Source organism: Ambystoma mexicanum, chromosome 10 (genome assembly GCF_040938575.1).
Source record: "Ambystoma mexicanum isolate Mex_15411 chromosome 10, UKY_AmexF1_1, whole genome shotgun sequence".
Lineage (NCBI taxonomy): Eukaryota > Metazoa > Chordata > Amphibia > Caudata > Ambystomatidae > Ambystoma > Ambystoma mexicanum.
The window spans coordinates 405,315,489-405,330,259 of record NC_090932.1 but is presented as its reverse complement, the minus strand read 5'-3'; the positions used below and the strand labels follow the sequence as shown (position 1 = coordinate 405,330,259).

Genomic DNA, 14,771 nt, shown 5'->3' with positions numbered 1-14,771 from the left:
GGATTATTAATGTGGTATTGGGTTGAGGAAGAGGGATGTGCGGGTAATGCTATGGATTGCTAATGTAGTAGTGGAATGAGGGATGGGGTGGAGGCAATGCAACTGATTAGAAATGGGGTACTGGGATGCAGAAGACAGAGTTGGGAAAATGAAGAAGGAGGCTGGGTATTGCAATTGTTTACTAATGTATTACTGGAATAAGAAAGAGGGGTTGGATATATGTAATGATTACTATTGGGGTACTGGCATGAGGAAGAAGGGGTGATGATAATGTAACTGATTACTAATTGCGTACTGGAACAAGGAAGAGGGTTGTGAGTGTAATTCAAGGGATTGTTATTAGGGTACTGGGATGAGGAAGAGAAGGTGGGAGTAATGGATTGCTGGGACAAGGAGAAGAGAGGTGGGGTAATTATGTACTGGGACAAGAAAGTAGGAGGTGATCTAATGTAATATATGTCTAACAGGGTACTAGGATGAGGAAGAGGGAGGTGGTGATACAGGTTGGGTTACTAATGAGGACTGGGACAAGGAAGAGGGACTTTGGGGTAATGCAGTATAGGGGCATGGAAGAGGAAGGAGGAGGTAATGGAATACTGGGACAAGGAAGAAGGAGGCGAGGTAATGTAATGGATTTAAAATAGGATACTCTGATGAGGATGAGCGACGTGGTGGTAAAGGAAGGATTACTAATATAACATGACGCGGAAGTGAGAGGTATGGTTAATGCAATGGTTTTCTATTGCAGTACTGGGATGAGGAAGAGGGAGTGGGGTAATGGAGTACAGGAACAGGGAAGAAAGAGGTGGGGGTAATGGGGAGCTAGGATGAGGAAGAGGGATTTGGGGATATTGTAGTGGATTTCCAACACAGTACTGGGATGCAGACAAGGGAGGAACAGGTAATGGTAGGTTTACTAATGGGCTACTGTGACAAGGAAAAAGATGGTGGGAATATGCAATAGTTTAGTATTTGGTTACTGGAATGAGGAAGAGGGAAGTGGTCCTAATGCAAAGAGGCAACATATTGTGGAATGGGGAGATCTTCACTGCTGACATGCCAAGAAAATCAATATCTTCACTTTTAAATCATGTGACACAGTTGTACAATCAAAACAAAGGCTCTTGAAAATATATGTTGGCACCATTCACGTTTCTGTTGTGCAATTTTAATTCATAGTCATTATCCAAATTAAAGCTTTTAGAGCTATTCCAGCACACCAAACAATAATAGCTCCCTAATACCACAATCCCATACATTTAAGTTAATTTACAAAACAATCTCTGTATTGTTTCCTAACTTACCTTAAAATACTCCTGTTCCCCAAACCAGCATTTATTGTGCTTGCCAAATATTAAAATGTTATAATTGCAAAGTCGTCACCATTTTTCTGTTACCACTGAAAAGGAAATGAGATTCAGATCTAGATCACAGAGAAATGCACCAAAAAATTGACACTATTTTGCTGGCTGCAAACCTTCACCGATCCTCTTCTTTTACCCTACCCACAGGATCCCAAGCCTCATAACTACCCTACACACCACTCTTATATAATTTTAGGATTGTTTAAAACAAATCTAGATCCGATTATCAATTTTCAAAATGATGGATTTGCAGAAATGAAGAGCCTTAGATACAGCAATGCACCATGGGAGATAAAACTAACTTGTTGGGTCAAAGGGCATGCTGCTCTCCACCTAATTAGAAAAAAAATAGTGCACAGATTTAAACCAAATCAATAAAGGATTTTCATTGAATTTTTTGTGAACAACTTGTTCTTCTTTGGCGAAAATATATCCACCGCTTTGGGCTGTGTGAGTGAGCAAAAATAGAAAATGTTCTCTGTTGGAAAACCAATGTAAAAATGAAAAAACACACCCTTTTTTGGCCTGTTAGCTCTGTAACATGGATATGCAGAACTTGTTCCAGTTTTGAGGGGCCAGACTTCTTCATTGGAGGATTTTGTGCTGATCTATTGTACGGCTGAAAAGTTACTAGACATAGAATGTTTGCTTTTCCTAACATTTATAAGTTTCACCGTAGCTATAGGACAACTAGCATTACCCTATAAATGATCTATACATATAAAAGAAAACCTAACTGACTAACTGAAAGACTCATCAATGCCCAGCTCAAACTGTTTCACCTAGGAACGTGACATTTGGAAGGTACATTGTTTTTATGATGTAGGGACCAACTAAGGAAGGATTTCTAGAAATCCCTTCCCTAAGGGGTAGGAAGGGGGGGGGGGTTATTTTTTATGAGGATACCCTCTATCTCAAAAACCAAAGATGTTACAGACATGAAAATTGGTATTTAGATTCTTGGTAGAAAATAGATAAAAACATGTTTCACCATTTTCCAAAAATCCAATTAAGGGAGGTGGAAAAGGGGGGTGATTTTTTGTATTTTTTATTTTTTAAGGATACCCATATCTCAAAAACCAGAGATGTTAGGAAAGTAAACTTTTACATTTTAAATCTTTATTATAAAGTATGTTTCCGAACTACTTCTAACAATTGATAATATAGAGTATGCTGTAGTTGAGAGCAAAATTGTCATCCCTTCAAGACTTCAGTTCTCCTTAAAGGTTGTTTTCACCACAACCATCAACAATTCTCGGGGGCAGACTTTAAAGGTATCAGGGATTGACCTAAGGGAAGACTGCTTCTCTCATGTGAAGTTTTACGTGGTCTGTTCCAGAGTGAGCTCACCTAACTCTCGGGTAATCTTAACACCTGAAGGGAGAACCACTAATGAAGTTTACAAAGAAGTACTCAAATAGTTTTTTTTTTTTTTAGGTTGCAGATGCCAAATAAGTATTTTTTTTATTATTTGTCTGTCTCATTTTGTCTTTGTAATTACAACACAAAAAATTTCAGGACGCACATCAATGGAACAACTTCTTTGTTTTGTAGTCAATGTGCCCCGACTAACGTCTGCAATAAACATTGCTTATTACGTTAAGACATCAACCTGTAAATTATATTTCATAGAGTTTAAACCAAAAACTCATGTGTCTTTTGAAAATACTTGTACCAAACACCCAAATCCACGCGAGCAAAGCCACGGGCAACAGCTAGTATATTTACATATTTATTACAGCGTCAATGATAGCACCCGGAAAGTTGGCTTTCAAGGACTTTGCATTAGGTATAAAAATGTTTGGGTGCCTTATCAATTTGGAGCTGTTTGATGAATCTACTTGAAAACTTGTACTCATAAAAATGTATAGCCAACTGAATAGTTTTGGAAAGTGTGGTGTTGTTTCATAAAGGAGGGAAAAGTTGTAGTCCCAACATTTATAGGAAAAACAGATACATCGTGAACCACTGAATGGATGTGCACCAAACTTGCACAAGGAGCGACAGCTGGGTCCAGAAAGTGTGCTTTTGTAATTTGGTGTACATTTGTCAAGCGTTTTTAAAACATGAATTCATCCCTGATTTTGTGTCCACTGATGTCTCTAGACCAATCAGGGAACCACATAACATCAGCAGACATAACATAAAGGTGCTGGGGACATTCACACATATGCGTTGTATATATAGTAATGGTTCAAAAGAATTCCCGTAGGAAGATCAATTTTTGGGTGGCTTATAACTTAAGCAGCATTTGACAAATCTGCACAAAACTCCCAAAAATATATAGACTCTGAATCTTTTTGGAAAGTTTGGTGCGGTTTCATTAAGGGAATACAAAGCTATAGGAGGGGTCCCCCATATTACAAAACGCAGAATGACTTGAATGGGAAAAAGGAAACCGGTCGCACCTGCAGCCCAAACCGCTTGATAGATTTTCACGAAACCTGCTAGAGGAGCTTCAGCAAGGTCCCAAAAGTGTGTTAATCCATTTTTATTTTGTCAAAAATTCCAAAATATAGATGCAAAAATGGTGATATAACTTTGGTGCCTGAGACATGGCATGTGACCAAGACCACTGCCCAGATTATTCAGGTCATAGTCGAAGGCCACTAAATACTGCTTTTCGAGTTAAAGTGGGCATTTGGCCTGGCCTGCTGCAATGCCAAATATCTACTTGGCAATGCTTAGCAGTGCCTACAATATTGCTGAAGCCCAAGCCTCATGTATTGTGGCCACCACTGGCAAGCCCAGTGTCCCATTATGGAGGTATAGTGGCCACTGAGCCACGCTACAGGCTATGGGTAATGTTTACTGTGGGATAATTTGTGGTACAGGCAACATGGCTGAATCTCATCACCCAGGCAATCTGGTCAGTGGCCATGGCCACAAGTCATGGACTGAGACCCATGGTCCCACAATTGGGAAATAGTGGGCACTGGGCCGGAGTGCAGTCCAGGCCCAATCTCTACTGTGGGTCACTTCAGAGGAACAGCAACATCTCTGAAGCTCTTTCCCAAGAGTTTATATTAAAGTGGGCACTCTGGCTGTCCTATGGCAATGCTCAATGGCTACTCAGAGATGCTTAGATGGTCCTGCAAACTGGCTCATAAGTATATTTCTGTACAGTACAGTTTCTGTGGGAATACATACTTTTTTGTTATACATGAATGAGTTCACTTACCTATCACATGTTCACTCCCCTCACCATGCATAACTTCTGCTTTATATTTTGTACCTCTCCTTACCCACCTTTGGATCTTGTCGTCATCCCAACTTTAGTTATCCATAGAGTACCATTTGCTGCTCCCCACTTTAGCATAAAACCAACCTGAAAAATGTACCATTCAAAATATGTGGAGGTATACCAAGAACACACAAAGACAACATTATCACAAACCCATGCATGAATTTTCTGCCACTGACCGTTAAAGCCTCTTCCTGAAGTGAAACTTCTATTAAAGACATCTCACTCCTTCCTACTTAGTACACTCTCCTATGATCACATGGTGACTTATTAACTGACAATGTTGCTTCAATTATCAATCACTTTAGACATCACGTTCAATGTACCAGGCTATCCCTTCACTGGAATTATGATTTCTGAACTGGAAATTCTCCTCTTATACCATCTGGCTGTATGCCCAGTTCAATCAGCTAGACACATATTGAATACTACCTAATCACCTTTGGATATACTGGAAGTCTCTGAGCTAGTTCTTCTTCCATTGAGTGACCAACTTGCCTTCAACATCAAAATCCAGAGCTCTCAGGCTATCTATTGAATGCCATACTATCATCCTTCCTCTTTTCTGCCATTGGGCTTGGAAGAACATAAAGTTTCCTGCGATTAATGTTTTTTAATAGTCCAAACTGCCTGCACTTTTTTATCTCTGTTTTTCTTCATCTTGAATATCCATCTTCAACCTCGAACTCACCAATGCATTCAGTAATCCCGCCCCACTGAAGATCATATCTTTGATCAGCAAAAAAAGAACCTAGGTGGTGCAATAAGGATCTCGACTCCCTCACATCCACCTGGAAGCACAAGGAACCCACCTGACACACCAGTATAGCTAGTGAGGATAAACTTACTTACCTTTATCAGCTTTAATAATACGGATCTGTCATACATATTGTTAAGAAAATGCACTTAGCAATCATCCTGCTAAAATACCGAATGGGAGATTTGGCTAAATTTCAGACATTCGAAAATACCAAACGTCTGAAAAGTTTGACCCAATCCCCCATTCGGTGTTGTGTACTGCAGGGGTGTCCCTCGTACCCGGTCCCAAAAAAAAAGGAATGGACCCTACTGCGCCAGTTCTTGATCATGGAAGTGAAAAGGAACAGGTGTCGCAGGGGCGCAGCGAGTCGGCAGCAAGGTAAACAGTGGTTTGTGGGTGTGAGTTGGGGTGTGGTGGTTTAGGTGTGGGAGAGGGTAGGGACCAAGTCAGAAATGTTCAGGGGAAAAAAGACTGATGGATATTTCGGAAAAATAATCTTTGGACTTTTCTCCCTCGAACATTTCCATGTCTGGCTTTCAACCCTGCTCCTGTTATCCACCCTGGGAAACAGAATCAGCAGCTATTATTGCTTCTAATAACTTTAAGAATGAGTTTAGGAATAATATAGACACAAAATAAATGGCAGTACCCATCCTTCATGACCACATCACCTCTTCATTGAAAGCAAAACCTGACTGTATTCAATATTTTGGATGTCACTGCCACAAATGCGAATGACACATATGTTAACCACAAATTCTGAAATGTACTAGATTAAAGCTATGGGAATCATGAACAATGCCTACTTGCTGTGGATCAATGGATGACCCTGAACCACCTAAAATGTAAAACGTGAAAACTAAGATTATGATTTGTGACAACTGACCAGTTAGCCATCTTTTCTCACTGCAACCAAAGAGCTGGAAATTCCACCTAAGCCATCCAAGACAGGGAGCAATCAAGTAGTCATTCTAGACTTAGATTTGTCATTGGCTTCTCAAATTGACTAAATGATCAAGACCTGATTTCATCTTCTCAAGACTTTGTGACACACAATCCCTTTCTGGGCATCTCTTCAAGTGCCATGGTTACAATAGCACTAAACACATAATGTCTTGACTATGACAATTACGTCTTTCTATGAAACCACTGAACATACCCTGCAAATCAAAGCATGTCCAAAGCTCTACAATCAGACTCCATCTTCATCTGGATTTTTGGGACCCCATTTCTTCACAACTGCATGTGACCTGCTTCCTAGTAGGCACTCACCACATCTCCTTGGATGCCTTATACATCACTAACTCAGGATTCAAGGGCATTGAACAAAGGCTTCAGCAAAATGAACATCATAGCTACCAACCAATACACAACTGTGCCCTAAACTCCAACTACATTAAGACATATGACACTTATCAAAATCTCACGAGCCCCCACTGAGCAAATCACTGCTGTCACAAATTTGTAAGCTTGTGGACCATCTCACTTTTTAGGAAGGCCCATAAAACCTCAATTTCCCCCTTCTGAGCACATAATTAATCTATTACTCTAGAACACCTTTTACCCAGAGTCAATCTGATCTCCCAACAACCAAAGTTTGCGTAGGTGTGTAAAAATAACCAACCATCCAGTCTATCAACACTATGATCAGATACATCAAATATATGCTGACTTGCACAGACAATATGCACCGCTAACAAAATCCATGGTACAGTGTTACAGGTATGAATACACAACTTCTGCATTCCCATGGGCCAAAGAAGACTTCAACCATCCGGTAGGTCTCTAATGTATAGCCACAGTACCATGCTCACAACACTAGAATCAGAACACATATCTGATCATCATCTCCAACACCCACTACTACAACTTATAAGATACATCTTTAACCAATGCTTCCCTCTGCAAAAATCTTCCAGCCAAACTGCGTCATCATGTTTTTACAATTTTTCCACTTACGTATGCATGTTTTAGATGTAGTGAGAGGAGCTCAGTACTGCATCGGAGTACATATTTGGCCCTAACACACAACCCCATCATGATGCACATAGGATGCATTTCAACCACATACTATTCCATCCACACACTCTAGCTTTTTCGATGAACACCCAACAATGCACATGCCACACCAGTGCAAGGTGTGAGCTATACACATGCCTGTTTATGTAGTATAGCATAATAAAATATAACAAGTAGCAAAATGAGTACTAATTTATAACAGCTCTCAAAAATAATTCTGCATTTACATTTGATCAATGTATATTATTTACATGCAATTTTATGTGGACATTATCTACCTGTTGTTTTCAGTAGCAGATCTGTATTCTATGGCAAGCAACAGGATGTGTAGCTTGGAAGAACATAACCTAGACAAAACAATGCACTGTTACCAAAGCAGTGTGGATAATACGAGAACAATACAGCTTTTCCTATACTAAGAAAACAACACAAAGTTATAATTTGAAGAATTGTAATTGCATAGCATTCTTTACATCAATAATATCCCATTTTCAAATAGTGTCTCATGTGGGATTCCTCCTTCTGAGCATTGCAATAATTGGTGTTATTACCCAATGATACTCCATTTTTACATTTCATTAAGGATCTTTGTGGCTTACCCTTTCATCCCCACTGCTTCTAATATTCTGCAAAGCTCCCAACAGAATGTTTGGAGTTGAGTATATTTATCTGGGAACATGATGCAGGGCAGCCCTGTGGGCCTATTGGTGTGGCAGATGCTGCAGCCATTTAATCCTCAGATCCATATCCACATGTTTTTCAAACAAGTATAGTTACAAACACTTCAGTTGTTGGGATGTAGGCCCAACGTCCCAAAAATGAGAGAGAGTATGAACTAAGGAAGGTCCTATCGCATGGCAAGGTAGCCGTTTTAGTGCAAGCATTCTTGTCATATTGTGCAGCAGTTGATTTCAAGTGTTTATAACAAATGAAAAAATAAGTGTTTTCAATGTTTTCAGTATTTTATTGAAATGCACCAAACACCCTCCCCAACATATTTTAGGACTGTCCTAGAATATTTGGGGAAAGTGTTGGATAGTGCATTTAAATAAAATATTGAAAATATCCAAAACACTGTTGTTATATTTTCATTCGTCATAAAGACTGCATACCGTGGCAGTTGAACCATGTGTAAACTGTAGTTAGTTCAGACACACTGTATGACGCAGTTGAGGGTGTAGGGACATTTTCCAGTAAACATTAGGTGATTTGGGGAGGGAGACACGTGCAGTTAGACAGAGGTTGGGGTAGGGAACCTTTTGTATTGGAGAGAGCTTTATTTAGTTAGTTGGAAGCATATAGTCTATGTAGTAAGGAAAGTACAGACAGGGTTTAGTAGCAGACCCTTTGTTACAGTACCTAGAGTGTTGTCAGGTAGAATTAGGCCAAATTAGAAGTTGCAACTTTTGGTTGCCCCAGATCACTTGGCTGCGGTTTTGACTTTGGTTTTCTTTAGTCAGTGCAACGACGGTGCCAGAGTCCTTGGAGGTGGCATGAAATGCAGCACAATGATTGGTTGATGGTGTAGGGCATAGCTGTATCCCAGGCTTCGAACCAAGGACATTCTAACAGTTGGTGTTCCAGACATTGGCTTAGCACTCTATTGGCGAAGGACATATCTACGATGGAACACGATAGTGTTGAACGCTGGCCAGAGGGACTTGAACAGGTTGTGGCTGTACCACCCCCAGCAAAGAACAGTCTATTGGAACTGCAGTTAGCAGGATAAATGAAGCCAATAAAGTAGATACATTCATTTCCAAGGAGCTGTGTCCTAGTGGCACTTTTTATAAAGCCACTTATTCTAATAGCAGCCCATTGACCAGCCACAAGGATGGGACCCATGTAGGGGTGCCAAACTTTCTATTTGCATGGCAATGGGATGAGGTATCTGTTTCTGTTGTCACAGTGTCTACACCTGACAAGGTATTGGTCAATTTTGAGGGGCTAAGCACACAATGAAATGCTCCAGGGTGGGTTGACCAATGGTGAAATGGCCCGAATGCAACACATGTTCCCGAAGCTACCAGCCGATTGGGATGGAGAATTAAAGCCAAGTAGGACATTAGGTCAATGTTAGAAGTGTTGTACTTGTTGGGTCATGAGGGTAGAATTGGGACAATACGGCCAACTAATGTATGATTTTCTTTGGTGGACTAAGGATACTAGCCACTGGAGTTGTAGGAATTTGCATGTGTATTGTAACTTTTTCAATTGTGTGCTTGTGGTTTTCTCATTTATATAGTGCCATTTAATGTAGGTGTATTGAATTAATGCTTGGTGGGGTGACAAGCCTTTGTTAGTTGTGGGCGCTGGATGGGTTTGTTAGCCCAATTAGAGACATTTGTGCAGTCTAGTAAGAGTCCAGTCCTTTGATCATATATTTTGGTGATTTTGTGCGTTTATTGTTGAAAAAACAATTGGTTGATACGCATTTTGGTGACAACAAGAATTAGATATATTATGGTGAGGCAAGTCACTCAAAGGTGGTGAAAAGGGGTAGCCAACGCGCGTTTCAACCGAAGTCTTTATCAAGGCGTAGATCATAAAGTAGCAACCTCGTGGTTATCTGGCGAGTGAAGGCCCAGGTTAGGGTTCACAGTGTGGGCTCATTGGCCTGGTCTGTGGCCGGAGTCGGCCGTTCAAACTGGGTTAGTCAGGAAGCGGCTGCGACTATTGAATTGAATGAAGCCAACTTTTGATGTAATACGATTTGTTTTTCATGAAATCGGTGCACTTTTCATTGTCCCACAGATTGTTTTTGCTCATTCAGGTTTTGGGCCTACCCAACACAATGGTATAGTGAATGTTGTGAAAACAGATATGGGCACAACGCTCATGTTGCATTACATTCTTAGTGATTCAAGTATACATATATTTTTAACACAAACATATTAGTCAAATATAAAGATATTTGCTTTATTTTCAGAATTGCGATCTTATTTCATGTGAAATAGCCATTAACCTTCATTGGGACCATTTGTCCCCTTCTTCTTACTCATAAGGGTATTTCAAAAGAGTACAATACGAGTGGACCAGACTGCTTTCCTTTGAATGATAAATCACTATCAGAAAAGGATTCAAAAGAATATTCTGGGTTTTGAAAATATACTTTGCTTACCAAGATGACCTAATAAAACTGTTCACAATTTTTTGGCTTGTTCCCTGAGAAATTCAGTACAGATCCTGCTTCAGCCTCTTAACTCTTGATCTGCCTCTAACTAGAATAGCCTTATGCTATTCAGGAGACTACAACAAAATGCCCTTGCGCTGAGATCCAAAGGGAAAATTTCCTCTCCTCCTTCAGATCACTACTAAAATCACTCAAGAAATTGCACCATGTGACCCTTTGGTTATTGGGGCTCTATGCACTTATAGCTAATTAATCAATCAATTGGTTTCTTGAATGAAGATATAACTTGTTTTCAATTGTAGATATCCCTTGAAGACATTTCAAAGATGTTCTTTCTCCTTGGGTATCTGCAGAGTCATACATTGTTTTTCCAAAGCATACAATAGGTCTGTTAAGGGCAATGACCAACTTAGGTAAATATGGTGAGAGATCGATGATATGGTCAGACAACATTGTTTATGTAATCACACCATTCAGGCATTGTTTGACAATAATAGGATGGTAAATTCTTACAAATCTGCCATCTACACTAGCAATGAGATTGTATTCTCTGTTCGACTGATGCAGGATGTTCCATGGTCAATGAGATTATGATTTTGTGAAGTAGATCCTTCCATGCTGCACTATTTCAGTGAGCAAGGTCTTAAAGTTGGACATGATGATACACCGGGCATTAGCACCCTCGACTGTGAGGTAGCCAATCAGGTCGCTCCAAACCTCTGATGAACATCATGAACTGACAGCAGGTTCAAAGCAAGCTGCGATCCGTGTCCATCTGCCATCCTGCCATCTCCAGCCTGACCTTCTTCCACCACCATGCATGACTTTTTCAATGTCATCCTTAGACCCTTCTTTCCTCCATCTACACAGCCTCTTCCCTTGCTCTTTACCTTTTGGAGAGCACAATCCCTCCACCACTGCCCTGCTCATGCAACAGCTTTCTACAGCATGTGATGCACAGAACACCTGCCATAGAAATGGAAGAGTAGCTCCACTTGAAGCCCAGTGTTACATCTTCATGCCAATCATTGCTTCCTAGTCACTCTGTGCACCATGTTGTGGCTCATGTTTTTAGAAATATGTTTTTGTTCTTATGAGCCTAAGGGTGATAAGAGTAATTCACTTTGCTCAGCCTATAACGTGGGCCCCAGGCCATTACCTGCCAGTGAAGCCTGTAGAAATGGTTATTGTTGAAAATGCCCTGAATTAAATTAAGGAGAATTTTTGGAAGCCCATCATAGACAAATGCCTTACATGACCAAGGGCAAACACTGACGATGATGGCATTATGGTGAAAGAACTAGTCAGAAGATTTGCCAGCTGTGTTTTATACATAAAGGCTAGACAGGTAGATAGCAATCTGTTTCCCTCATTCATCTCTACATTTGTGGCATTGGACAAAGTGGGCAATAATCTTCGGAACGGTGAATCAGCAGCTGGAGCGTGCAGTCAATGGTAATGACCAAATAAGGCTTTTCTTAAAATAACAATACTAAAAACACAGACACGCTAAACACACTAAAGGCCCAATTCATGGAAAAGTACACACAGAACTCTCAAAGCCTGCACAGCGCTAATGACTCTGCTCGAGAATGCGCGCATACGCTTTTCTGCGCTCTCTGCGTATTCATGGAATTGTCCCTGCAAAGCAAGCCTATATGCAAGTCGAGACCAGAACGCCCCAGAAAAGGCCCTCCCGCAAAGCAGACACAGCCGCTAATACCTCGGCACGGCCCTCAGGTGCAAATTCATGCACCCCTGTAATCCTGCGTGGGTTCCCCTGCAGCCAAGCGAGCACCCCAGTGACACTGCATAGTGTCCCTCAGAATTATTCCCAGCACCATCAACATGCATAACATGCACTGTAAAAATTGACATTACCCAATGAATATGTGTGTGAACCCCCGTAAACCATTCTTGTGCCCTGCTACACTGCTTACATGCACCCCTAACTTCTATCGGAATCCTGACTGTGTGCACGCACCCCAAATCCAACATGCAATCTTACCTCTGCTCTGTGATTCCTATGCGCAAGTGTATATATGTCTGCCTTTAGGTGTCGGTTACATTACAAGCTTTGTGTGGTCATTTCACCAACCCTGAGGTTGCATGCTAAGATCCATTAATAGGATTTTACATATGAAGTTGTTGGCGTGCAATCGACTTGCGCGGCCCGTCTGTCGGAATGCCCACATTTTCCCTTGTTCTTCCTCATTTTACAAGTTCTTACCCTTACTCCGGTCTATGCGCAGGCAACGTCCGTGCTCTGCAAGGTGCCTCATGCAAGGCACTCGGAGAGACGTGCCGAGCCTGCGCAAATTCCCTGCACAGTACGAAAAAGTCTTGCAAAGTTGATTCCATGAATCAACGAATCGGGGCCTACGCATCCACCCAGGCATGGGAAAAGTAAATAGTAATGTAGGCTCTGTATGGACTATAGGCAGGCAAATAAACTGGGAGATGTACTGAAGGAGGCATAGCAAACATTTAAAAATATGGGAATGCAAGCAGAAGGAAGAAAATGAAAACTCATCTCCCAGTTCACTTGACAGATTCCTGGTTCATCTCACACTTGGGAAGGCACGAATATTCATATATTGTGCTGAAAAGGCATGCCCCACAAGACAACAAGATGTCTTTTTTTTATGTAACCAAAAAATGTATCTTAATGACTTTTCAGTATGGACCCCATTGTGCAAAACCCTATAAAGACCCTGAGGTTTGTGTGCCCAGGGGCCACATTTCTGGGATAGGGATACTGTGCCAGTTTCACTGTCCATTTCTGCACACATTTATCTAAAGATATGCCGACACTACCTTTGCAGCCTGAGTTGCTTATTGGTTTAAGTGCAGGTTTCCACATTGTGTAATGTTAATTCGTTTTGGCATGGCAGTACAGGAGGATGAATATTTAGAAGAGTGAGAGCTAGGGAGGGACAAATACCGATCTAAGAGGATTGATGAAATTCACCAGCAATCCATATCCAAAGACACTGATAATAAAGGGAGCATAACAACAACATGCTGGCACCAGTGACAAAAGTAAAACTCCACTTACTAAACTTTGTGAGAAACCTGAAGGTGTCTTACCTGCCAGTCCACGGGATCTGTCATCCAGGTGGCCAGGACACGGCCATCACTATTGGATCCAGTTCCTGGGGGTGGACCATTGCGGGAGGGTCACCTGGATGAGGAGGTCCCCAGGGAGTGGAAGTGGGACACCGACGTGTGAGATGCGGTACCCCCTTCACTATAACATGTTTTCCCTATCCTACCCCGTAGGATATGCAGAGTTTCTACCCCCCTTTTCCAACACAAACACTTTCCTACACAGTGACAGACAATGGACTAACACCAGAGCCGTTTAACTGAATTGTCCCAACACAAGGGTCAGGCAGAGTCATGCACTTGACAATAACTATGCACACCCGATGACCCTTTCGCTTGCCCACAGGGATAAAAGGTGGAGCACGAGAGCACACTCCGAGCAAGGCCGAATGCACAAAGAAGCAGCTATTCTGGACCAGCAGATCAATTGGAGGAGAAAGGCGGAGAGACCCGGAGGGACGACGAGGAGGGAATTACCCTTGGCCTTTTCAACTCAGACCCACTAAGCCTCCAAAAGGGAAATCATAAGACCGGGAAGTCCAGCTGGCGTGTGGTGTGACAGGTGTCAACAGGACATGGGGCCCTCCCGCGCTGATAGCCAAAGCGGGGAGCAGCGCTTCCTACCGTGGTGCCATCCTTGTCTCCTGAAACAAGAAAACTCCAACTAGTCAGCACATCTGGTGAGTCGGAGAAAACAAATAGAAAAATCGAACTGTGCTGGGCCAAAGGTTGCAGGCGGCAACCTTGCTAAACAAAGATCTTGTGCAATTGAACATTAGCATATCAGCATATACAGGATGGCAGACAAAATAAACTACTAGGCATCAGGGCAGGGATGTTGGAACGAAAGAACGAGATACCTCTGTCGGCCATTAGGAGGCTACAGAAACTCTCTGGGAACAAATCCATGGTTGCTCAATTCGATTTTCATCCTATCATTGAGGATGAGTTAGAAGAAGTCATTGAAAAATCAAAACCTACCCAATGTAAAGGGGATTCTTGCTCATCTTTAATAATAAAAACCTGCCCCCCCTCTTATAAAGGCCATCTGTTGCTTCGTTAAAGCATCCTTGGCTGAAGGCAATGTCCCAGAGACCCTGAAACAAACCATGGTCACTCCAATATTAAAATAAACCTGACATG

The 14,771-nt window shown here is 41.6% G+C and overlaps 1 protein-coding gene across 1 annotated transcript in view; it reads right to left on the bottom strand.

Moving 5' to 3' along the window:
• The window catches only part of LOC138491456 (calcium-activated potassium channel subunit alpha-1-like), a 1,832,603-nt gene that overhangs the window by 811,012 nt on the left and 1,006,820 nt on the right, over positions 1-14,771 (bottom strand). Inside the window, exon 16 of the mRNA XM_069617974.1 lies at positions 7,666-7,734. Coding sequence (XP_069474075.1) covers positions 7,666-7,734 — 69 coding nt within the window. The remainder of the gene's footprint in view (positions 1-7,665; positions 7,735-14,771) is intronic.